Raw genomic sequence first — 26,418 nt, 5'->3', positions numbered from 1 at the left:
CTGAAGACTGTTTCGGAAATGTGATTTTAACCTTCAGTCACAAATAGCTTTTAGGCATTTAATGACCTCAAAAGTCAGGCATATACATTTTAATTGGGTGCAAACATGAACTTTCCACATTCTCTTTTCACACTGTAACTAAATATCAGATGATTCACTGTCTTGTTAACAAAGTCTTGTCGGACCTTTACTGTCTCAAATGACACCCACATCTTGTCTGATTCATTCGTTTCTATCAACTTCACACTGCATTTAATGGCTCAGATGTAAGCGACTCTTGGATTCTTAAAGATTCTTAGACAACTTTGGATTGTCTGTGTGTTGTATAGCCCTGTACCACATCAGACAAAATGCTGGTGACCTAGATCTATTGATGGCAAGCTAAAAAAAACAAACAGGGGCAATGCAGGAAAGTATGAAGATAAATTGAGAAACTCTGAGAGAGTGAATTTTAAAGCAAAATATGTCTGTCAAAAACACTTTTGGGAAGTTTTCATGTCAACTTGTGGAGTTTTCTCTCTCTGATTTTCAACCCTGCACCCAGTAGTCAGACTCACACACACAGGGTCATCAGCACTGTATGTGAGTGTATGTTCATGTGTGTGAGCGGGTGTTATGGAAGGACTCAGCAACACGTTTTTTTTTAGGATTGGGACAGATGAACACGCTGTGTTTACACCAGTTCAAATGCCAGTGTCCCCATGATTCACTTTTACACAGCAGGCAAGTGAGAGGACGTATGGGAGGGGATTTGAGAGTGGTGGTGCATATGTGCGTATGTTGTTACATAAAATTATGCATTTTCATGTTTTGTGCCTCATGGTTGGGCCACAATTATGGTATCACACAGACACAGGCTTGAGTGTGAGTACCAGTACAAAGACACTGGTGAAAACAGGGTGAATGTATCCAAAGTGTCAGTCAGATACTTGATAAGTACTAATTCACACACACAAAGTTTGGAAACTGTCACTGTTAGGGATAACGGAGATTTTAGGACCAAAACCCATTTTGAGCATTCTGACGACAATTAAAGTGAAATCCAATAGAGGTGTGTGTGTGTGTGTGTGTGTGTGTGTGTGTGTGTGTGTTAATAAAAGTCCCCATTTTTTTTACCTAAGTAAACTCAGAAACACACACACACACACACACACACACACACACACACACACACAACCTAATTGAAGATGAAGACAAGCTGGTGAGCTGGCTGCCTCCCTCAGTTGCCCTGGGGCCAAGAATATTGTGAATGCATTACATGTGAACACACACATCTGACCTTATCAGACCCCCGCAGAGGTTACTAATGCCTGCTTTGTGAGCTGTATGCCTTCCATAATCACTACAAAATGTATCCAAGCGTGATTCCAAACTAACTCCCCGAGCTGAGCTCACAGCTTGGAGTTACAGATGACCTTCCAAGGAGCAGGTTTTGGGTGAGTGTGTGTCCACTTGGGAACAGATGATGTGCATCATAGTGGACCTGGTCTTGACCCGTGACACGAACAGAGGACTCATTAGTGAGTAAACCCAGCCCACCCCTGCCCTGACACGAATTATTTCACATGCACAAAACCTCCTTGTCCCACGCCTACCCACATCTCGCCAACACACTTCACTGCACCTTCTCCAACAAATTGTTATTTGCACTGAAGCCTAATTAGCTTAAAGCTGTGACTTATTCAGACAGATAGGTGCTTGGTGTCCTTCACTGTTACTGTCAGCATCACTGGTGTTTCACCCCATCTTCATTCATATCTCATAAGAAAGGCCACTTATCTCAGTTAGAGCAGATGGAAATAAGTCTTGTGCTAAATCTGACGTATTTACTGCAACCTTGTGTAAACTATTGAGATTGTACTATCATTAATATGCACTGTCCCATCCAAATAAAATAATGAAAGAGTATCAAAAACATCATCTTGGATGGCACTGCTATGATGAATATGGCACTAAAGAGAGGATTTGTTTGGTGAGAAATGTAACTGGATGTGGAGCAAGTGTCCTACCACAAAAAAAAATATCAGGAGTATATCACCTCTCCTCCTCGCACAAGTGTAACCAGTCCATATGCTGTGTTAGATCATTTCACTCCACCACCGGGTTTCTCTTTCATGTTCATCTGTTGTTCTGAATTGTAGGCGGCTCTCGGCTCCTTTCCAAACTGGCCTACACTGAAAAAGAAAAATGATATTTCGACTTTAATGCCAAATGAGCTTTCCCACCTCCTGTCCTCCTCCAACCCCCATGTGAGCGCATGTGCCACGGTGGAACCAACACAAGCCCTTTTCAAAGGCAGTAGTCATGCAATAAACATGTTTCCTCAGGAACTGGTTAGTTTGTTGTCACCAAAAGCCTCCATCCCACCTCCATGTTTCATCAACAGTGTTCCTCCCACATTGCATTTTCTCTTAAATGATTAATAGATGAGTTACTGCTATGGCCTCAGGAAATGTAAAGTCCTAAAAGAATGGCAACATAAAGGATGCTTTCCTCATGTTCAGAAAAAGTACAAACATTTAAGAAAAAGTAACAGACTGCGCCTCGTGGTGCCTTTAATTAGCACAGCATAATAGGACATTTCGAAAAAATCTTCTTTTTGACAGACAGTGGTGCGTAACCGCCGTGAAGACAATGACAAAACCCGCCCTGCCGCTGCCTTTCTTGTCTCTTCCTCCGGTGGCTCTCACCCCTCCTCCCGGCCTGACGTAGAGTGGATCCTCCGCTGCCCACGGTCGTGGGCGAAGACCGGCCGCGGGTATAAAAAGCTTCCCGGGACTCCTGAACGTCACTGCCTGAAGCAGCAGCAACTCGGTCACCAGAGCTGAACCTCAGCAGAGATAGCAGCAAGCAGGCATTTCCACGCCGTGCAGGCTAACTCGCTTTCGGCTTTGGTTCGAGATGGAGACTCGTTGTACCGTGAGGGGCTCCAGCGCCCGCAACTTTAAGGGTAAGTAGCCCATTATCTTGCACTTGCAGTTTGAATGCAGAATCCTGATTTTACGCATGCATTTATGTGATTCCAGTTTACTTATCAGCTTGCAACTCACTGTTCTACAGTTTTCTAAGATTTAAGCAAGTAATTTCAAGACAATCTTCTTTCAAATTTTTCAAAAATTTTCATGTTATTCTGGGTTACAGCAATCTTGTATGTTTGTGTAAAGAAGCTGAATGTAACAACTTTATTCCGGTTTTACGCACAGTTTGCGTGTATTTGAAGTTTTCGACTGAGTTTTATGCACTATTATATATTTACGTCTAGATTATACTTGACAGTGCATATTAGGAGCTGGTCGTGCGCATTTATTGGGTATATTGGTGCAAAGACTCCTGACTAGACTTAATTCAAATCAAAATTTTTGGGATGTTATCATCTGTATGAAAAGTTATTTAACATAGGATTAAAATTATATTGGGTCTGTTGTGAAGTTTTAAAAAAACAAAAAAAAAAAACTGCCTAGCCAATCTCTCCGTGTCACTTTTACGCACGAAGAGATGCAAGCCTGACTTGTACGTGCACGATTCTTAACTTTATTCTTCATCAAACATATCTTTTTGTTGCAAATAAAACTCCAAAAAGATGTCTAATTTGACTCACAGGTCTCAATCCGGCGGTCCCCCAGCGTCCAGCGCAACTAATAGCCCAACTTGTTAAGAGGTCAAGGGGTGAGACGCTGGAAAATCTTGCGCACATAAGATGAATAGGAACTTCATTACTATTTAATGCATGTACTTTTCCCGCGGTGGCCACTTTTGTGCAACGATATCCGAGCTGTGCCAAGAACCTGCGAAATTATTGATAAGAACAGAAACCGATCCAGGTCTGGTTACAGGTTTTACGCGTGCTCTCCGTGTGGCAAACCTCTGAGCGGAAACATTCCTTTCGGTGTGAATAGCCTGAGAACTAGGAAACCAGGTTAATGTAATGCAGTGAGCCACATGTGGTTCACGTTTTTGTCTCTTATCATGTACATTGTTGATTTGTGGGAATTTTTGCTGTTCTAAATATCTAAAATACAGAATTATGTAACCAGGTCATATCAGCCACTGTCACCTATGTAAAGTGATCAGGTGGATATGGATGGGTGAATGATTTTTGTAATGTAATCTGGTGAATTATATATGAGGCTCAACGTTCTGAGAGTCATCAACAAGTCATGGGTGAGAGCACAGCAGTGCTAAAAAGAATCACTGACACCAGCAACAGGTTTGACAGACATACAGGGAAAAAAAGCTAAGCTGAAACCGACCTCTCTTTCTTTGTTTTTCACGCACACAATGTGCATGTTTCAAAACCAGGACTAACTAGCAGCAATAATTACCCATTGTTGCTAATCCTTAAAATGTGGTCTTTTTCTTCTCGAGGTAAAAACAATCATGTTTTCTTTCCCTCTCTCTCTCCAGGTGGCCTATCTTTGTGGCTGATTCTGTGGCTGGTGGTGGTGAAGCCGGGCGGGGTGGCTCCATGCCCAAGGCTGTGTGTGTGTTACCCTACGCCCATGACGGTCAGCTGCCAGTCCCAGAACCTGACCATAGTGCCGGCCGGTGTACCCTATGACTCACAACGTGTTTTCCTGCAGAACAACCGCATCACAGAGCTTCGCGCAGACTCTTTTGGCTTCGAGACACAGGTGAGAATGACTGAGAATGGTGTTTATGCTCTTGCCTCTGTTCCGATTATTAATGATGCTTGTTTATTACTCATCTCTGAACTTAGCATTTTTCTTTATTCCTGTCCTGGTGAATTGCTTTGCAGGTGTTGTGGCTATATGGCAACAACATTACATGGATTGAGGCTGGAGCCTTCAGTAACCTTAGGGTGCTCGAGGAGCTGGATCTGGGTGACAACCCCTCACTGCGGCGCCTGGAAGGTGGCGCCTTCAGGGGCTTGGAGAAGCTGCAGAGCCTGCACATGCATCGCTGCAAGCTGGCAGCTCTCCCCCATGACCTCTTCCACAAGCTGTACAGCCTGCAGTTTCTCTACCTGCAGGTAAAGGCAACACCCACACACACACACACACACACACACACCTAAGAGAACGTTTGCTACATGTACAGATAGATTCTGGACAGTCACGCATCGGGATGAACACATGATGCTTGCAGGAGCACACACTTTTTCTGCAGCACTGATTTATGGACACATCCGTCACGTTACAGTTGCCCACATGTAGGCTGCACACCCACACTGATGCTCTCATACTGCACATGTTGAAATATTACTTCGAAGTGGGTTCAGTGAGTTGCACACAACACACACAGTACAACGCAGTAAAACACATGGAAGACTCAGAACCAAAGAAACACTACAGTATGCGCTTCTGCAAAAAACAGTTAACACTATTCAGCAGTGCATAAACAAACCTGAAATTTGTGTGACCATCATATTACAAAGTAAGCTCAAGAGACTGATTTCAACCAATTACAGGGAACTAACTGCACAGAAAGATCAGTGTTGGCAAAGTGAGCAGTTGCCAAATCCTCCATGCATATTTAAGTGAGTGTATAATACGTTAAATGAGATTGTGCCCACACATTTTCTCTCAGTAGCCTTTCTAGCTGCGAGCTTTCTCTTTCAACATGAAACAAAATCTAGAAAAACAAAAACACACTCTAGGAACAAGTTGCAATATACTGTAAAATATAAAAGAAGACCAAAAAGTCATGACAAGCTCACATATTTAAACAGACCTACAGCCAAATGACTGAAAATGAACAATATCCACAGACATTCAACATTTCACTTGAAAAGGCATACAGACACCAAACTCCTTCTAAAGTTTAACCTATTAAAATTACAAAACTAAAACATCATATTTAGAGGACAATATAAAAAAAAAAAAGCTCATCCAAGCTCAGCTTTATTTATAAATGACTTCAAACTCAATACTGTAGAACTCAATACCTTTGAAGTACAGAGAATACAGTAATACTTTATATTTTACATTTATAAATGTATGCCCCACAGTATCTATATATGATAAAACTTGTATTTGCTTTCCTACTTTTAAGGCAATGGTTCATTTCTGTACACTGTGAAAATTAGCTTGCAGAGATGTCACGTGCAATTTTTTTTTGTTTTTTTTGCCAGAGTTGTTTTGGCCACTGTCAGATGTTGGCAGCTGACAGTGATTCAAACTCTGTTCAGTCAGACAATAAGTCCCTGCCAAGATGCCTTTTGAAGGAATAAAAGAAAACACATCCCACATTCGAAGCCGCTTGAAACAATGCAGGTTGCTCCTGACCTCCGTAAAGCTACATTCCAGTAGGAAGCCTCCCAAGTGTACATATATGGTCATTTCAGAGGAAGCAAGAAACTCTTTGTTTTTTCTACAGATGGTAAACATTGACGGAAACTTTTGCAATTCCTAAAAGAGAATTCATATGTCACATATGCAGTTAAGAGTTTACAATCAAGTTTAGATTTATAGCTCACTTGAGATTCATCAGATTGTACAGCACATCAGATCTAAAATTTAGCTTTAGTTGTACAACTTCAAATGCAATCGTTTTTCTTATAAGGAAATTTTACTCAAATCATTCTTTGGTTTTTCCCACATGTTGTTTCACCACATTAAATCTTTTTATATTTTGACTTTGCTGCAGGAAAATCAGCTCCACTTCCTGCAGGATGACCTGTTTTCAGATCTGGTCAACCTCACCCACCTCTTCCTGCATGGAAACCGTATCCGTGCCCTCTCTGAGAATGTGTTCAGGGGCCTGGTCAACCTAGACCGCCTCCTAATCCACGACAACCGCATCAGGCAGGTCAACCGCCGGGCTTTTCGTGACCTTGGCCGCCTGACCATCCTCTATCTGTTCAACAACTCCCTGGCTGAGCTGCCAGGCCAGGCCATGAAAGATGCCCAGGGCATCCAGTTCCTCCGCCTCAATGGTAACCCCTGGTCCTGCGGCTGCGAGGCCCGTCCCCTCTGGGAGTGGTTCCGCAAGGCCCGCATCTCCTCTTCTGAGCTCATGTGCTCCTCCCCATCTCAGCGTCGTGGCCAGGATCTCAGATTCCTCCGGGAGCTGGACTTCGCTCTCTGCCCTCTGCCTGACCCTGGATCCCTGGCTGGAACCACCACAACAACCTTTAGCACCAAAACCCGCTGGTGGTTCTCCAAGCATAAGCCCGCATCTTCCTCCAAGGCCTCGTACCAGAAGAGCTCAGAGACAGTGAAGGCCTTCCCCTTCTCTGGTGTCAAGCCTCAATACGTCCCCAAAACCCCCATCGAAACCTTTCCCGTTAAATACGAACTGTCAGCGGATGAGGCAGCACTACCCAAGCTCGACCCAGAAGAGTACTGGGCCAACTATGGCAACGAAGACTCCTCAATCCGGTGCTTTGAGCTGGAGTGTCCTCCAAACTATGACAACCCAGCCTTCCCCTCATCCTCCTCCATAACCATCACTCCATCTCTGCTCCACCTCCTTTCCGTTTCCATAGTCACAGTCTCCCTCCACTTTCTTTTTAGCTGAACTCCTTTCTCTCCACCTCCCCTATTTTTCCTCTGATTTCTCCCCCTGCTCTTTCCAACTATAACAACCTGGATCTCAATTCCTTTCAGTTGCCTCCTCGACATGCAGGAGGTGCTATACTGATGCAGAAGACAGGTGGTGCAGCAGGGAGCCGTTGGTCAGTTGAGCTGATGTAGAGCAGGACCAGATTTACGCTGAAATAATTGCTGCTTAATAGTACAGGCTTTTAAAAAAAAAGCAGGGATCACATCACAGAAACTGACTCTGTTAGTGACAGTACGAAGGCAGAAACCTACCAAGTTAGGTTGGGTCTCCAGGTGATTTTTTCAGTACCGCAGCTGTAAACAACGCAGGCGTTGTGACTCATCTACAGCTATTTTCTATATCAACTAGCGCTCACCATCTAATCACCACTGACATGATCCTGCACTAATTTATTCTTTCATCATGAATAAAACTGGTGATCGATGGAGGGTTATGTGGCACTACCAGAAGTAGGAGAAAGTTGAGGATTAGCACAGACGAGGAGAGATGTGGGAAGAAACTGTTTTAGGAAGATGATCATTAGATCTACAATCAAGGGTGACTTTTCTCTCCCAGTCAGATTCAAAATCTCGTGTGATCCCAGAGATGCCAGCAAACCATCACCACCAGCACCTGTACATACCACATACATCACTGTACATGCACCCACTGCACACTGTATTTTAGACTAGCTGGATTTGTACTTTCTTTTTGGTACACTTTGGTAAAAATGTTTGTAGTGATAGAGGAGATACCTAGATTGTCAACAGAAGGTGAACAAATTATACGTGGAAACTCTTTTTTGCCCTTCGTGTTTTTCACTCTTGTCTCTTCCCCTCACAGACAAACTAAAAAAACTTGTTCCACACTAGAAGGAGACTAAAACAACCAATGAGGTTCAACATATCAGAGCTACCTTTCATCTAAGCAGGAAAATAGATTTTCACTGCCTAAAAATAGAAAAAGGAAGACTTGTTCTCCAGATTCCGATTTTTGCGTGTGTGTGTGTGTTTTAGTTTTTGCTGTGTGAGTGAAAGTTACCTGTTGTAGAATAACAGACCAAAGTCTAGAAGAGACCAGTTTCATATTCTCTTAGTAAAACGAGTGCCTGTATGTGTGTGTAACTGACAGAGTTTAAGAGGCTGTTAGTGTGGAGGTGTAAGCTGAAACAGAACAGGGTATAAAGTAACACCAAGGTTGAGTGCTACACATCCTTGTGTGTTGTTTGACACCTCAGGCTGTTGTCCAGTAAGTTCCGGTTTCATTACACGTAGACCTGCTGTTGGTCTCCAGGTTTTAATGAGTGTGAATGTGTCTGAACAACAATGTGTTTCCTTTTTTCCTGACTTGGGATGAAAAGTCTTTGGTGCACAAATGAACTTATGTGTCTCATAGACTGACAACTGTAGAGTTTTACAATTACACGGCAATCTGCCAAATCATCTGATCTGGATTTAGTAAATACAACAATGTGATCTGATTTCAGTGATATAGATCAATATTTTATGGTCCTACAGATCATGGCATTTACACACTGAACCTTCTCACCCATACTGCGCCTCTCTATTGCCAGTATGTGTTTGTGGGTAATGGAATGGGTGTTTACTCAGCCATCTGTTCGACACAATGCCAGTACAACCTAATTTTGGTCGGCATTATTCATGTCAGCCATACGCTCCTCATCGGTCCCATCTGTTAACTATGAACCTGAATCATGACTGTGAGTTTCTGACTAGAACATGAAAGATACTGTGACGTTGTTTGAGTCTGTTTTTGTTTTTTGTTTTTTTCCAATGAAAAAACTTGTTAGAAAAGTGTTTTTGCTTTCTTTGCTATAAAAATAAAGAAATAATTAAACAGAAGTGACTGAGTTTCCTAATTGTTTCACTGTTTACTCTCTAAGGATGCCACAATGGGGTACAATAGATGGGCAAAAGCTGAGTTGGTATGCAAGCACAAACACTGCAATAATAAAAATGGACAGTAGCAACTTTAACTTTATGCAGTTGTGGTTTGAATAGAAAAGCAGAAATCTGACAGCAATCTGACGCTGCAATGATGAATTCATTGAGCCAAACTGATAGCATGTTGAATAATGCTTTTTAATAGATTTTCATAAGGACTGACGAGCAGGACTAGGATGTACAGTCCTCCTCAAATGTATTCATACCCTCCCATTAAAGAAGGGACAAAAACAGCTGTCACTGAAATAAGTTGAAACTGACAAAAGTAATAATAAATAAAAATTTAATGAAAATCATGACATTGCTTTTGAATTATGTTTCAACAGAAATATTAAAAAAACAAAACAAAAACAAACAAACAAGCAAACTAACAAGTAAACTAATATTTTGTTGAACAACCCTTTGAGCCAATCACTGTAATCAAGTGTTTTCTGTAACTCTCAGTCAGACTTCTGCACTTGTTGACAGGTATTTTGGTCATTTCAACCACAATTCAAAAGCAATGTCTTATTTCACTAAATTATAATTTAACTATTTTTTAAATTTATTATTACTTTTTTCAGTTTCTAGTTATTTGAGTGACTATTGTGAATTTTGCCTTTTCTTTAATGGAAGGGTAGGAATACATTTGAGGACGACTGTAAACACAGTGATGGGAGGGATGTGGTATCTGTTGTATGTCTGTGTGTTTATGAAAATGTGTGTAGGTTATGCAGTTCATGTGAAACTGCTCACTCCACACCCTAATCAGTTATCTCAGCATGCACAGAAGGCTGTTATATATGACCATATCATACAGTGAGATGGATGAATAAGCTGTCAGCGTGTGTGTGTGTGTGTGTGTATGTGTATGTGTGTGTGTGTGTGTGTGTGTCCAGGGTCTTTGGTGAGGGGGCACGTAATTGTGACTCAGAAAAGAGGCAGAATGGGGAACATACCAGGAAGAAAGTGTGACAACGTGTCCCGGAACCAACACACCCCCTCAACAGATTAACTCTCACAATGTTGATGATAAGTGGAATGCAACAGCTCACATCTTCTCTGTTTTGCCATCTACATGAACGTTTATTCACCACTTTCAGTTTTAATTTGCTCTCACGTATGAGGTTTCAGAATACATCAAGTAGCCAGTTAGCTTAGCTTAGCTCGAAGAATTGGAAACAGAGGGAAAAAAAACGCATTCCTTGCTCGGTAAAAACCTCTAACCCTGGGTGATGTAACCATGACGCTGTCTCTCTCTTTCTAACGCCACTCATGTCTCTATGAACTCTATTTGTGAACTTTTTTTTTTTTACTTGTTGAGTGGGTTTGCTGACTTTTCATTGAATGGTGAGAGTGTTACGGTTTTGTGCAGCAGGACCAGGTTATAGCCAAGAGCTTTAATTATGACAGTGGGGCTTCACAGAGTCTCCATGCTTCTTTCCTCATTTACACTTCAACAGAGATTTATCTTAAGCCTGGGATATTTGTTTTGTTTGACTTCACTGATTTGCGCTCAGCAGTGGAAGACCTCATTTACTTATGATTTTTAATTTCTACAGCCTCCAGCGGAACAAACAAGAAATGACTGAAACAGGAACTCTCAGATGGTTGCAGAAGTCCATTGACTCTCTACAAAAGCAACCTGAAAGAAGTCTTTTGAGTTTTTTTTTTTTTAAAAAGGTGTAATTTTATCCTTGCTGATCCTTGGGCATAGCAGAAGAAGCCTTGATGAAGTAACAGCGTAAATGCCAAACATTTCATTCTTTTTCCTCCTTCAGCTGTAATATTTATTTTTCTTAGAGGTTTGAAAATGTACACAACGTTTTCTCCCTCTTAAAGAAAGAGGTAAGTAAATTCAACACTTCTCAGACTCACTAATCAACACAATGTATCCGGTGTGTTTAATCAGTACAAACACTTAAGTTTAAATAATGAATACTTGGTGCTTTACATGCTGAGTAGCACATATCTGCACTACAGGAGGCTGCATTTTCAGGATCACATTTCCAGGATCCTTGTTTTTCAAGACAGCACCAACTACTGAACTGGAAAACTAAGGGAGTTGCACGTAATAAAGCCAGGACTGCATTTCTGGCCAAAATGGTTGGCAATTGTAAGCATGCATACTAAATGTGAATAATATTGCATTTGTTTAACATTACAAACAGTTCTGATGTCTTCAGTTGCACAGCAAAGGTATTGATTGCTTGCCCAAGTGTGAGTAACAAATCATGATAATCTGTTGGCTCCATACAAACGATCATCTTTTAGGTGATCATAGCTCGCAGCAAAATGAACTCTAAGTCTGTTTGTTTAATGGAACTTCAGAGGATGTTAAAGCATATCATACAATAATGTTCAATGTGAGTGCTTGTTTATTACTCAATGTTCTATCATTTTATTTCATTTTAAATAATGTCAGCAGTTGTATTTCTCTGTCTCTCTCTCTCTCTCGTTCTCTACAGTTCTGTGTGGATGGTTGTTATTGTACCCCCCAGAATCGTCCTTGTTTCTTGCCTCTCTCCAACCTTTCAAAAATGTTTGACATCTAGAGACTACAAATATCACAGCTTACGATTTTATTATTTAGAACTGAAAATGACTTGGTTATGCTACTTACTGCAAATTATGTTCATTTGTCCAACATGCAAAAACAGGAAGTAATAACAGGGGGAATAAAACCCTAAAACCATAACTAGTTATATGAAACCTTAAAAACTATTCAACCTTGTCACATAAAAAACAAGGGACCTAAATATGCGATTCTGAAACTGCAGCCCCTTGTGCTGCAAACGCACAATATTGTACTGTATATGCCAGATTATTTTTTGGCAAGGCCCAGACTCTTCCTAGATGTACACTAGTTGCCTGGCAACTGCTCAGAGACGTGAAGCAGTCTGACACATAAAACCAGTAACATTATGAAATGTAATTCTTACAGCCTTCTAAATGCTAACTTAACAAATAGGATCACGTGTTAATTATTCAGCTTCAGAGATGCTGGTAGGTGAATTTTGCCTCGTTTTAGTGCTAAGCTGAGCTGCTTGACTGCAGGCTGTTGCTTTACATTTCCGCTGCACTCATGACGGTGGTGTCAAACTTTTCAGCCAACTCTCAGCAAGAAAGAAAATAAGCACATTTTCCAAACTGTCAGATATTAATATTTCTACTTTTTCTTAAAAACAAGCATCTGTTTTCTGGCAGTCGAGAACACATGAGTAGGTTTATTTTTTTGTAGGGCATCAGAATCTAGGAGAATATCACTGTTGTTGTTCTAAATGTTCAAAAGAAAAATGATTTAGATCAAGCTTTTTATAAACAGTTGCTTTGCTTAAAAAAAAGGTAAAAGAATCATATATATTTTACATTATTACTTGTAAAATTTTGAATAAGGACTACTTTGGAAGCAGCTTATGTTACGTAAAACAACATTTTACTGCGGCTCATAATTTCACATAAGCGTGGACTTGTAAGTAATAAATTCATTTGGACGCCTCCTCTCAGCTTTTCCTGCCAGAGATAACCACCTGCAGAAATGTACATCAAAAACTTTCATCGTGACCAATGCGATTACCCTTCCCCATGTTTCCCTGTTCCTGTTTCATGGCAGATCTGTAGGCGTTTGCCCTCTATGCCTGAAAGCAGCTGCCTGGGTGGTCATGGGACATATTTAGTGTTTTTCCGGTGCAGGAACACAACCAGGCCATTAGCAGCGAGAATTTCTCTGAAGTCGTCAGACTTTGATGATGTGTGCCCACTCATTCTCCCCCCAACCCTCCTTCCTATTTTTCTTGCCTCTGCGTATCTTCCTCTCCTTTGTGTGTTTGCGTGCGTTTTATTTGCTGTCACTTAGTCTTTGTCTGAACCGCTGTCACTCCAGCACTTCTCTCTCTCTCTCACTGTCTCCCCCACATGGTTATGTTTGCCTCGGCCAAGCCTCCATATTGGCTCGTATGAGTTGGCTTGTTAGTTTACGTCTTGTTGGCGTGTTTGCTGACGTTAACCTTCACACGTGTTGTTTGTAGAGGATGAACTGAGACTCACACCCTGACGTCAGAGGGCCCAGCCAGGAAACAAAAAGGACAAGAGACTTTCAGAAGTTTGAAACAAACTCATTGCTCTTCAATGCTGAGTATTTACCCTGACAAACAATATAAAACCAACAATAAACAGCAGACGGCGCGGTGCTGCAGACAACGTGACAACTGACCCATCTCATCCATAATTAAAGAACATAATTTGCAGTCCTGTTGCAGCATCGAGATCCCACAGTTAAGCACGTGAAAACCTGCAGCTCCAGATAATTCACCAAAAAGAAGACCAAGGCAAACCAGAAAGATGAGGAGATCCTTGCACTATGTGAAAAAATCGTTTTTAGTGGAAGCACAGACTATTCTTAAGGAAGCAGTGAGACTTTGTCATGACTTTACCCACTGAGCAATAATGATCTCATTGCTAGTGTGAGAGTCACTGGATAAATTGTTACCAAAAGGGCAAGAAGGGCATCCAAAGCAATTATGAAATATCAAAAAACAATAGCTTTAGGAGAAGAAAATGAGTCTGCCTTTAACTCATGCAGTTTCTTTTATATAACTGGCCTTCAATTCTTTTTTTTTTTTTTTAAATAAGCCAGAAAGCTGTAGAATCGAATGCTCATGTTATTCTTCCACGACATCTCTGCTAAAGTCCTGCACAAACAACCAATTACAGTAAACTGTAGCACCTTTAAATTGTATATAAAATACAACAATGAAATACTTAATCTAAAATTAGTTGTAATAACTTTGCACAGACTTAACATTTATAACTTATATAATTGCTTATACCTTTCAGATCCATCAGAGCCAATAGACCTCATTGATAATTTGAGCTACTGCTAGAGTGTTCATGAAACTCAGCAAATTAACTCTCTGTAGAAACATAATTTGTATATTAGCAAACTTAGATTGAGAATTAAACTAACATGATGAAAACTTGCTATGTGTCTTCTAATGCATAGATCACATCGACCAGCCACAACGTTAAAACCACCGACAGGTCAAGTGCGTAATATTGGTCAGCTTATTACAATGCAATGTTCTGCTGGTGAACTCTTAGTCTATCCATTTATATGGATGTTACTTGGGCACATACCACCCACGTAAAATCTACAACCTCCTATGGCGACAGTACTCCCAGACACCAGCAGCCTCCCCCAGCAGGACAAAGTGAAAAAAAAACTGCTCAGGATTGGTTTCAGGAACAAACCAAAGGTGGTGATCTGACCCCCAACTAGCCAGATCCCAACGTGATTCAGCATCAGGGTGCAACAAGTCCAATCAACGGAGGCCCTGCCCTTTAACCCACAAGACCTTAAGGATCGTCTGCCAACATCCCAACACCACAGGACACACCGAGAGGCTCAGGGTCCATGGTCTGATAGATTAGAGCCATTTTGGCAGCACAAAACAGACTGACACAATATAAGGCAACAGTAGCATACTACAAGTAAAGACCTGACACTTCAGACTATAAAAAATGTAAAAGCAAATGTGACTGCAACATTTGTAGTGTGACTTAACATGTCACACTACAATATTGTCAATGTGTCAATATTTTGAGTGAATGCAACTTCTTTGGTCATTAATAATTTATGAACCAGCCATTATGCTCAGTTAACTCACATTTTCAAGGCTGCAGAAGAGCTTATGCTTTGAGTGTTTCACCATGAACATCGACGATGTTTGTCCGACAATAAAACATCATAATATGCCTTCATCAGCCCAATCGTCCTAAAGCATTGAGAGATATGATGCAGCAGGTGCAGCAAATACACACAAAAAAAGGCCGGAATTAATGAAGGAAGGATTTGCTTTCTGGTGTTGTTGTGTGTGCACAGAAATATCCATGTGCATGCAAGAGCATTTGTAACATGTGGAGGCAGCCTGCTCCATGCATCCGGCCTTGAGTCACTTCGAAGTAAAAAAGGAGAGCGGGGTGAAGACAGGGCACATATGTCCGGCAGCCTGTCCGCTCCACTGAAGGGTTACGCACACAACTAAAAATACACTGCAACAGACTGCAAAGAAAGACTGGGCGCCAAGGAAGCACTTGAGATTTGATGTATCTATTTGCCTGATCTGATTCAAAATGAGGAAAAAATATAAAGCCATAGGACGACAAAAAAAATTATTAACAAAATGCCCAAAAGTGTGAGTTGTGAGTCGGTTAACAAGAGAACAAAAGAACAGTGATTAGATGATTAGATGAGCGGATGTGAGTCAGCCGCTCCGCCTCGCTTTAGAAGGTTGTAGTATGTTATTTGGCACAGACGCAACTTGTGACGTCGTTCAGACATTTGCTTCATGTGCCCAAAAATGTGACTGCCAATCCACAAACACGGGGATTACTATTCCGGCAATACCATATTTGCTCTTGACTTTGGAGTACTCAAACACATCCGTCTGTTGCTCTACAGAGACTCCACTCATGTTATTTCGGATGCTGTCATATAACTGACCCTCACAAGCCCACATTTGGAGATTATGGAAACCATCAGAGAATATAGGAGAACAACGCATGTGACCTGCATTCATCTGTTCCACTGTTTAAAGAGGACAATACACAGACCTTTATTTGAAACAGCCAGAAGGGAGAAGTGTATCTAGGTTTTAGCAGGATGAGATGACGCACATATGAGACCGAGAATATCAGAGGTCACAACACATTGTCTTTGTGACAAATGTGTTTGTGACAAGCGGCTTCAAAAGAGTTCATTGCGTGCAGCATTTTGTAAAATTGCGATACCATTATAAAATAAAGTCCTTTGGTAAGCTCGAGTTCCTCTGTCACATCCGCCCAACACCTCATCCTGGGGGCGTTGCATCAGCTGATTGTCTTTAGCATCATGTTGGAACACCAGCTTGGATGACATTCTAGAAACGATGACCTGGTGACCAACCAACTCAGGAAGACAAAAAAATTGCTTATAAAACTGTCTTGGCTCAAGAGTAGAAGAGATACTTTTGCACATTTTTAACAGAAAAATTATTACAAACTACAGTTTTAAGAAGCCTGAGGAGCTGCTAGATGATCAAATAATGCTTTGTTTGAATTAGACTGATAGATTAGCTCTCTGTGAATAAACGAAAATGGGGTGACTGGTCTTATATAGTCTAAACAGGCCTAATCTTCCCCTGGCATTTGCTCCTTTGTGCCAAATATTCAAACACAACAGTCTGAGGGGGGAAAAAAAACAACTGAAAAAGCCAGTGGCTGAAACTGACTGTCCTTGAAAAAAAAAAAGGTTTGTAATGTCTTTGAAAAGACAAATGTATTTTTAAAAATTCAGTTAAAAAAAAAAGAACGGTTTTAGGTTCTGTTTTAGCAATTACCATTTCACTTTATTTTCAGTGACTTTAAAAAGCAAAACCAATTTACCACATTGATAACCTTTCCCCTTTCAACTTTACTAAGAGCAAAGTAATATTTTCATTTTATGTGTTGACATTTTAAACTTCAAAACACAAAAGTCTAGAGCAATCATTCCCAAACTGAATATTGTAGCATTTTACATTCTTATAGCCATAGAAAGCAGTATATCAGTGTTTTCTGTGATGGTGTCATGTTGACCCACTGATTTTTAAGTATGCATGATTAACATTCAGTGTAGTTACATTTTGAAGTAAGACTATTTAAATATATATGGAGTTTGCATGTTCTCCCTGTGCAGCGTGGGTTCTCTCCGGGTTCTCTGGCTTCCTCCCACACAGTCCAAAAACATGTTGAGGTTAACTGGTGATTCTAAATTGTCTGTAGGTGTGAATGTGAGTGTGTTTGGTTGTCTGTCTCTAAGTGTGGCCCTGTGGTAGACTGGTGACCTGTCCAGGGTGTCCCCTGCCTTCGCCGAAGTCAGCTGGGATAGACTCCAGCCCCCCGCGACCCTAGTGAGGATTAAGCGGTGTATAGATAATGGATGGATATATCTATATATATATATAATAGTTGACATATTATTGGACCAGAAAGACAGACCAAAAAGTTTGATTGGTGATGACGTTTTGGTGGAAGCTTATATTAATGGTTTCGTCCGTCTTGGTACACCCCCCTTCGCCGAACATATTGGTACAGTCGACCTGCGCGCGAAGTTTAGTAACAACAATGGCGTCCAAAGCAGGTGGGTGTGTAGCTTGTTCATTGTAAACAAAACTGTGAAAGTTAGATGTACTGTCAGGATGCAGTACGTTTTATTTCTATTAGATATACAGACACAGCGTGTTAACTCACCTGTTACAACGGTTATGTTGTGTGTAGACTTTCTCTGTAAGCTAATTTGCCATGAAGTTAACGTTAGTTAGCTTCATGGCTAACGGTTCCAATCCAGCATCCAAACTGGTGGAATGTGGTTATTGGTAAAACACAAATTCAGTTGCTGATATAAATCACAGGGAATGTTTAAGCATTTAGTGTAACACTGGTCGGCTGAGCTGACTCGGTGAGTTATTTCAAGTTAAGTTGTGCAATGATTGTAAACAGGAGTGATTTAAAGCTCACCTCTGTTATGAAACCACTCATGTGCTTTCAGGTCGTCGAGGGACGAAGCGCAAAGCGGAAGTTCAAGCAGATGAGAAGCAGCTGTCCGTGGAGGAGAAGAAGGACCGAGGAGAGGAAGAGAGCGGCCTGCAGGGCCAAAGGGTGCTCATTGAACACTGGTGAGTATTTCAATTACATCAGTACTCCTTTACTAAACGAAAACTTTAATATTAAGTGCACAACTTTCAGAAGTAAATGTGTAAGTTTGGGGAAATGTCACTTTAATGACTGAATATAATAATAATTATAATAATGATGATAATCCAGCAACAAAATCTTTTCTGACTGAGCTCTAATTTTGTTTGTCACATTTTGATCTGGAAAGTACAAATTTGACTCTTGACTCTTATGACTCTTGTGCCAAATAAGTAAAGACAATATTATCCTCTAAAATTTTGTTCAGCAGAAGTTTTGTTTAGACAGAGTACTTGTGTGAATGTATGCATCCTTAACATAAACAGTCAAGCACTTGGATGACTTTGAATAGCCTGCGCAGATGTCCACCTCATGGCTAATCTGTTAATTCTGGCAGTAAAAGCTGACGAGTGTATGGGCGTAATGCTGAGGAGGTGAAATCTGCCCTCTTGGCTGCCTGCCCTGACCTGACTGTGGTCCTCAACCCTGAGAAACCCCGAAGGAACAGCTTTGAGGTCACTCTGCTGGATGGAGGCAAAGGTGAGGAGGATGGAAAGGCAAAGCTAAGAATAACTCAGCCATTTGGTGTCCCCAGGGGAAGACCATCATTCTTGCCAAGTCTCACTATCTGAGTTTTTGGAATTTTACCCATTTGTAGTGGCTACCAACATTACTAATGGCAAAACAGTATTTTTCTAACCACCACTTGCCATGCACTTAATATAGTTTTATATGCAGATATTATAAGATACATGTCTAATTAGGTTTAATGTGTACATATATTTGACTATTTTGTTCTTTAAAGAGTTTTGCAATAGTTACTCTTTACAGCACTAATGTCAGTTTTTCTACATTTGTCTTACTTTGCTGCTGTTCTCTGGCTGCTTTAGTGAAACACAAGTGGTACATAACAGCTTATTGATTTTCTATATTGTTCCTCTATGTGATACTGTTCCCTTGCGTCTCTCTCGTAAAGAAACATCTCTGTGGACTGGAATAAAGAAGGGTCCACCTCGTAAACTGAAGTTTCCTCAACCCGATGTTGTTGTTGCTGCTCTGAAGGAGGCTCTGAAGGCTGAATAGATGTCCAGTGAAGGTTTGTATAGGTGTTGAACAGAACATTATTTTATAATACAGAAAACACTAGATATAATATTCAGCAAGTTTGCGCATTCACGCTCAGTAAGTAATTTCATTCAGCTGTAATAAATAAAAAAGAGTACAATGAAATTGGTCAACTCTGTTAGTAAAATGTTTTGTTTGTTTGAGCAGCCAATTGTGGCTGAAACTCACTGCATATATGTATATATGTACGTAGATATGATCACAAGCTTCTGCTGAAGTTCAAACCAACCATCAGAAAGGAGAAGAAATATGAATCAAGTGACTTTGTACATATTATTGTTGTTGGTGCCATATTGGCTGGTCTGAGTATTTCAGAAACTGATGGTTTCCTGGGATTTTCACACACTGCCATCTGGAGTGTTTACAGAGAATGTTCAAGAGAAGACAAAGTCTTCAGTGATTGGCAGTTTTAAATGTCTTGCTGACGGAAGAGGTCAGAGAAGAATGAACACTCTGATTTAAGCTGATAGAAAGGCAAAAACTCAAATATCTGCTTGTTCCAACCAGGGTATGCAAAACACATAAAACCTTGAAGAAGAATGCTGTAGCAGCAGAAGATCATGTCGGGCGCTGTTTGTGTTAGTTAACAGAAAACTGACGCTACAATTCGCATGGACTCGCTACAATTTAACAATAGAAGGCTGGATGAATGTTGCTCAATCTCTGCTGTGACATTTAGATGTTGAGATCCAAATATGGTGTAAACAATATACAATCATGGATCCGTCCTGTCTTTTATTAACAATTCAGGCTGATAGAGTTGGTTTAATGCTGTGTGGGATGTTTTGTTATGTTTCCGGTACCTTGAAATGTCACAAAGAATTGTGGCAGTTCTGAAGACAAAATGAGGTATAATCCCATACTAGTATATTCTTTGAGGGAAAAAACCAGACTGCGCTGAGCTTGGTTTGGAAATATCAGTGTTGTTTAGATTGTTGACTGTATGTGTTGAAATTGGATACATTAAATGCTAAGTATAACATTTATTGTTGCCTGCCTGCCTGATTTGTGGATAAAAGTTGACTTATGTTTTTTTAAAATATATATATAACTGTAACCTTGTACTGTTTTTACCACTAATTTACAAAATGCTTCAAATGACCAATTTCTTTGTATTCAGGTTTTGCAACATATTACAAATGCACAGAAGGCAGATTATACAGACATTTGCTTGTTAAGTGTATATTTTATCATGAACTTAGCTCAGCCTAATTACTCTTTGCTCATGGCTTGTGTTAGGATACTGTGTATACAGCTGATACTGTTAAATATTTTCCTGAATTCACTGTACCCTTACTTACTTTATATTCCATATTTTCCCAGAGCATTGCATCACAGCATGAAGGAATTGATACTTTGCCCACCTTTAGTTACTGAACTGCAGCTCTGAATCCCTCCATTATATACAAGATGAAATCTGCTAGTGTGAAAATATAGCACAGGTCACAGTTGGCTCACATACCTTTAAAATTTGTCAGGCTACTTACATCTGAATATTAACTGGTGAACATGTGTGAATTGGGTTTTTAAGTAAACTCTAATTTATTTATTTTTTTTAGCTTAATCAAAATTTCAACAGTAGTATGCAGAAAGTGTTGTGCAGCTGGTGGTTAACAGTGATCTTGCAGAAGTATATACAGTAAGCACTCTACAAATAGTGTGATTTAACAGAACCTTTCATGTTTTATTTGCAGCCGTGCATTCAGGAGATGTGGCTGGTGGAAGCAAAATGAAGAGGAGTGACCAAAGAGATGTTCTCAGTCCCTCCTCTGATGAGCCAGGCTCCAACTGCTGTCATCTGCTGGATACATAGTGACACCTAGTGGAACGTCTATGATCCGATACATTTATCAGATGCACCGTCCAGCTTGTTTTCTTTAGTGTGTTCTCTCTCAGTTCCTTAAGGTTTAATGTATATTTCTATCTGTTTTTGATAAATAAAGTTTATTGTAGCTATTAAGTGGATGTGTCTTTACTCTTGCCAAGCAGAAATCAGTGTCATTCAGGATTTATGGTGACGGGTGGAAAAGCGTCCTAGAAGGAATTTTTACTGTACTAAATTGGATGAGTTGATACAGACATAAATGTATCCTGATAACTCTGTGAAATCAAAAGTTTGGGTTCACTTTTGAATGAATAAAAGTTAAAGACAGAGCTATCAGCATTATATTATGAGTGAGTTCTCTAATAAATATTTTCATGAGATGAAAGTTTTGCAATATTTGAGACACAGCGTGTGTAGCCTTTATGTTGTAATACGGTGCAAAAAACGTTTTCTTGGATTTATGTTGAAGGGTAGAGAAGAGGTCCAATGAATATTTGCTTTATTTAATTGGATGACATGATAAAACTATGTGCGTATTCTGTTTAAGCTATGAAAACATGTATTGATGTCCAAACTCCGATACCCTCTCAAACACCACTCCAGGGAAAATCAAGCTGTTTTTTTTGTTGTTTGTTTTGTTGTTGTTGTTTTTTTTTTTTTTTTTACCTTCTTATGAAAGTGTTTTCATATGCTACCGGAGGCATCATAAATGAAATGAGCAGCCAACGGAATGGCGAAACTGTAGTGTCCATTAACTCCTGCTGCGGTGTCATAACGAATTTACGATCGGCTTGTTAAATAACTATGTAATTTCAGCAATTGACAGCTATTTTACATAAATAAAAAATAGCATTTTTTTCTCAACGGAAGCATGCGTTTGAATGCTATTGGCTGTTGAGGGAGTGACCTCATCATAACGCGACCAACTACGACAACGGCCCCTCATGCGAAGTGAACTTATTTTATTTCTACAATAAGGCTTGAAATTGATCCGTAAGTATCATACATTAAAAAATAGTCAATCCGTACACATTTGTCATACTATACAGGAAATGTTAAGTGTGTTTCGGAGCATTTGAACGCAACCTTTCCGCCTTTGCTCCAGTGAGTAATTCTAATTCAGCTGCGGCCTGCTAACAACTAGCTGGTTTGTTTGCTAGTTTTGTGCTGAACTCTGTTTACACTTTGACATAGCTCATAGATGTATTATGTGTTTTCCCCTACTTTTACCTCGACCTAAGTTTTCTTTTATGGTGCTTAACCAAAACCAGTTATTTTTGTTGCACGTAACTATAACTAAACTTAAGCTCTAGCCCTGACTGTACTGCAACTAACGATTAGTTTAATCATGCATTAATCTGTCGATCATTTTTCTCGACTAATCGATTAGTTATTTGATCTAGTGATGAAAAATTTTGATCAGTGTTTCCCAAGTCCAACAGGACAAATGTCTTAATTTGTCCACAACCCAAAGATAGTCAGTTTACTGTCACGGAGGTGTAAGAAACCAGAAAATATTCACATTTAAGAGGCTGAAATTAGACAATTTAGATTCTTTATGTCTTAAACAGATAACACACATGGTAATTGATTCTCAAGATAATTGGTCAATAGTCAAATGATTGACAGCTAATCAATTATTCGTTTGATTGTTGCTACTCTAAACTCCAATTAAGGAGGTAGGGAAACCCCAAAAGAAGAGACTTAAGCAGACAACCTCGATTGCAATAATTATATACTGTAGAGATTTACAGTAATTATATCCCTTTTGTTCTTTATCTTTAACTGTATGTGTATGATTAAGTCTACCTTACATTTTGTAAATATCATTCAAATGCCACATAAAAATTAGAAATTCAAATATGAAGCATAACAGGTGCATTTTTATTGTACAGCAATTAATTGTGGATTACTTTATTTGACGATGCATAATTATTCTCTGCTGCCATTTTTTGCCTGTTTCTTTTGTAAAATAGATGTCATAGTTGAATAAGAGTAAATACAAGTTCTTGAACTTTGTTGCTCAACTCTGACATGCACTTGTCAGTATTATTAACATTTTATAGGGTCAGTGATTGCTCATAAAGAAATGTTTTTATGCAAGTAGAAAATGCTCTTTAATTTTTATTGCCGTACTTCAGATACTGTCATAAAGTGTATAATGTTGTGACACTGTATTGTAAATGCATCTAACATTTTTCTTTCAATATGCTGTTTTTGGCAAATATTTATAACCTAGAGTTTGTTTTGTCAGTCATGGCAACAGAAAGTGTGGAAAAGACCAGTGAAGACGTTCCAGTAGCCGGGAAGGTCAGCACAAGATATGACCTGGAGAAGGAGACTGAACTTCGATTTGAGGTTGAGGCAGGGGAGGCAGCGGAGCAATTGGAGCTGGAACTCCTGACAGGAATGGCTGAGGTGTTTGGCTCAGAGCTGAACCGCAACAAGAAGTATACATTTGGACCTGGTTCGAAGATTGCAGTTTTTACCTGGCAAGGTTGCAGTGTGAATCTTTATGGGAAGCCAGAGGTAAGTACCTGGATGAGTCTATGCAAATGTGTAAAAGTATAAATATGTCTGTTCTGAGTATAATTTAACAATGGAATATGTATTGGTTTCACTTTTAACACTGTATTGCTTTTTCCATTTAACTTAATGAATAAAAGGCTCAAATAACCAGTGTCTCTCTATCATCACCACAGGTGGCTTATGTGTCCAAGGATACGCCCATGCTGCTCTACCTGAACACACACGCTGCCCTGGAACAGATGAGAAAACAAGCAGAGCGGGACAATGAAAGGGGGCCAAGGGTAAGTTTGATTAAGGAACGACTGCTTTCAGTGGCCTCTATCTGTAAGCTTGTCAGATCCCAGTAAATGCATTTTACATAAACACTGAATAATTAATCGGCCCTCAGGTGATGGTGGTGGGACCTACAGACGTGGGGAAGTCGACAGTCTGCCGGCTGCTTCTTAGCTATGCTGTCAGGGTTGGCAGGAGGCCAACGCTGGTGGAGCTGGATGTGGGACAGAGTGGGGTAAGATGAACTGGAGTTGTTAGAATAAACATTTAACCAGTTTACAGATAATAGAATAGCATTTGGTGATATTTAAATGATTATACACCATTGTGTGCAGGCTGAATCATCTTGGATTTATACAAACTGAAACTACGGCATGCTTTAATGTAATCTCTTTTTTGTTTTGCTGATTCATCTCTTGGTCAGTGAAGATTTTACAGTATAGTCTGCTCATATGACTTTTTCTGTCAGTCAGAGATACACGTTCTAGAAAACACTGCACTCTGTATTAATAACAGTAACAATAAAGAAATATATAGTATCTTAGTAGTGACACTAATGTTCTTTCAAGTCATTGCAGTCATTATGAGAAGACAAGAACTGAAAACACTGGCCTACTGATTGTGACTTGTGGTTGATTATCCTTCATATGGGATGGAAGTGTTGGGAAAAAAAATAGCTGAGTGACACTGGTAGAGTAAGGAGATTGATAAATGCAGAGTTCCAGCAAGAGTATTTATTTGTGCTTTTTATTTATAATGCAGCATCAAAAGAAGAAATCAGGTCAATGTTTGTGAATTACACCGGAAGCTGTTCTAAATGTGACACTCATATTTCACAACCATTGCCGAAAGGGCACAAGTTGCCTAAGTTGTGGCCTATGCTTTATTTCCCAACTTCACTGAGTACAACAAATGTGAACGCTGTAAACAGGAAGGAAATTAAAACAATACTTATTTATAGCAGGATACAGACTGAATTATTTTGTTCATGTGATGCAACAGTACTGGGTAGCTGTACTAGATGATCGTTTTTGCTGTTAAATTTGGGTTGTGAAAGTGTCCAATGCTTCAAGTAAGCCTTCATTATGCTGTCGTTACTAGTATAAGGTGTAAAAGAGCATTCTGCTCCTTTAGGTGTCTGTACCTGGGACAGTGTCAGCGCTGTGCATCGAGCGTCCTGCAGATGTGGAGGAGGGTTTCTCAGTCCAGGCTCCACTGGTCTACCACTTTGGCTCCACAACTCCGGGGACCAACATCAAACTTTACAACAAGGTGAGAGGAAAGATTCTACACCTTTTTCTAACATAACTATGAATTCAAACTGCAAGTTTATCAAGTGCTGTCATCACTTATGTTGTTTCTTTCTGCCCACTGCAATCTTATTTTCTCATTAAGCTGACGTCCTGCCTGGCCGAGGTGTTTTCCCAGCGCTGTGAAGTGAACAGGAAGGCCAGTGTGGGAGGCTGTATCATCAACACCTGTGGCTGGGTGAAGGGTTCTGGATACCAGGCTCTGGTTCATTGCGCTTCAACCTTTCAGGTGGATGTGGTGCTAGTGTTGGACCATGAGAGGCTCTACAATGAACTCAAGCGAGACCTCCCTCACTTTGTGCGGGTTGTGCTCCTGCCAAAGTCCGGGGGAGTGGTGGAACGCTCCAAGGAGTGCCGGCGGGATGCTCGGGATGAGAAAATCCGTGAGTATTTCTACGGCTTCCGTGGAGTGTCTTTCTACCCTTTTTCATTTGAAGTGCGTTTCTCAGACGTCCGCATCTACAAGATCGGGGCACCGTCCATCCCAGACTCGTGCTTGCCACTGGGAATGTCTCAGGACGACACGCAGCTGAAACTGGTGCCAGTGACACCAGGCAGAGACCTCACGTATCATGTGCTGAGCGTGAGCAGTGCCGAGGACGGAGAGGAAGGTGCGAGGAAGGGTATAGTGGAGAGTCCAGTGTGTGGCTTTATTGTGGTAACTTACGTAGACACTCAGGCACAGGTGATGAAAATTCTGTCTCCAGCACCCAGACCACTGCCCAGACATACTCTGCTTATCATGGACATCCGTTTCATGGATATGAAATAAGGCACCACCTTGGGGATGAGGACTCTGGATTAAGTTGTGGATCATTTTCGGGATGGTTCTGTTGGATTTTAGTTTCCGGGTTATCTTCTTTGTTCTTTGTACATACTACAGAAAGAATTTTTGAACATTGAAATTGGTCGCGGTTGTATTTTTTAGCCCATTTAAAAGATCTGATGTCTTTAGAAGGGGATGTTTTTATCAATATAGGAATATTTTTCTTGATGATCTGTTTCATAAACATTGTTTCACTCTTGAGAAATAAATTTTTCATGTAAAAAGTTATGTGTTTGTGTTAATTATACTAACTTTCATGGTCAGTACATTTTCCAATCAAACAACAGTTACGTTTATTAGCATATATCCAATACGTAAGGGACAGGTGATGGAAAAACGTTCGTGTGTCTGAACAAAATTACAACCTAATCAAAG

At 40.3% G+C, this 26,418-nt stretch overlaps 3 protein-coding genes across 3 annotated transcripts; all 3 read left to right on the top strand.

Annotated features, from left to right (window-relative positions):
• The first annotated feature begins 1,216 nt into the window (after positions 1 to 1,216).
• selenoh (selenoprotein H) lies at positions 1,217 to 21,240 on the top strand. Its single transcript, XM_008283637.1, is given in 7 exon segments — positions 1,217 to 1,222; positions 1,424 to 1,429; positions 17,581 to 17,604; positions 18,013 to 18,139; positions 18,553 to 18,695; positions 19,132 to 19,251; positions 20,975 to 21,240. Coding segments are annotated over 4 exon segments (393 nt in total). The 5' UTR covers positions 1,217 to 1,222; positions 1,424 to 1,429; positions 17,581 to 17,588; the 3' UTR covers positions 19,239 to 19,251; positions 20,975 to 21,240.
• Positions 2,881 to 8,479, top strand: LOC103358608 (reticulon-4 receptor-like 2). The gene is made up of 4 exons (XM_008283636.1): positions 2,881 to 2,950; positions 4,405 to 4,631; positions 4,757 to 4,990; positions 6,607 to 8,479. The coding sequence occupies exons 1-4, from the start codon at positions 2,902 to 2,904 to the stop codon at positions 7,477 to 7,479; spliced, it is 1,383 nt and encodes a 460-aa protein (XP_008281858.1). The 5' UTR covers positions 2,881 to 2,901; the 3' UTR covers positions 7,480 to 8,479.
• A 775-nt stretch (positions 21,241 to 22,015) lies between the features above and the next one.
• clp1 (cleavage factor polyribonucleotide kinase subunit 1) lies at positions 22,016 to 26,271 on the top strand. The gene is made up of 6 exons (XM_008283635.1): positions 22,016 to 22,098; positions 23,360 to 23,634; positions 23,808 to 23,915; positions 24,023 to 24,142; positions 25,042 to 25,179; positions 25,303 to 26,271. Exons 2-6 carry the CDS (start codon positions 23,362 to 23,364, stop codon positions 25,987 to 25,989), a joined length of 1,326 nt encoding a protein of 441 aa, XP_008281857.1. The 5' UTR covers positions 22,016 to 22,098; positions 23,360 to 23,361; the 3' UTR covers positions 25,990 to 26,271.
• The last annotated feature ends 147 nt before the right edge of the window (positions 26,272 to 26,418 follow it).

This window comes from Stegastes partitus, unplaced genomic scaffold (assembly GCF_000690725.1).
Source record: "Stegastes partitus isolate 25-593 unplaced genomic scaffold, Stegastes_partitus-1.0.2 Scaffold321, whole genome shotgun sequence".
Lineage (NCBI taxonomy): Eukaryota > Metazoa > Chordata > Actinopteri > Pomacentridae > Stegastes > Stegastes partitus.
This window is presented reverse-complemented; position numbering and strand designations above follow the sequence as displayed.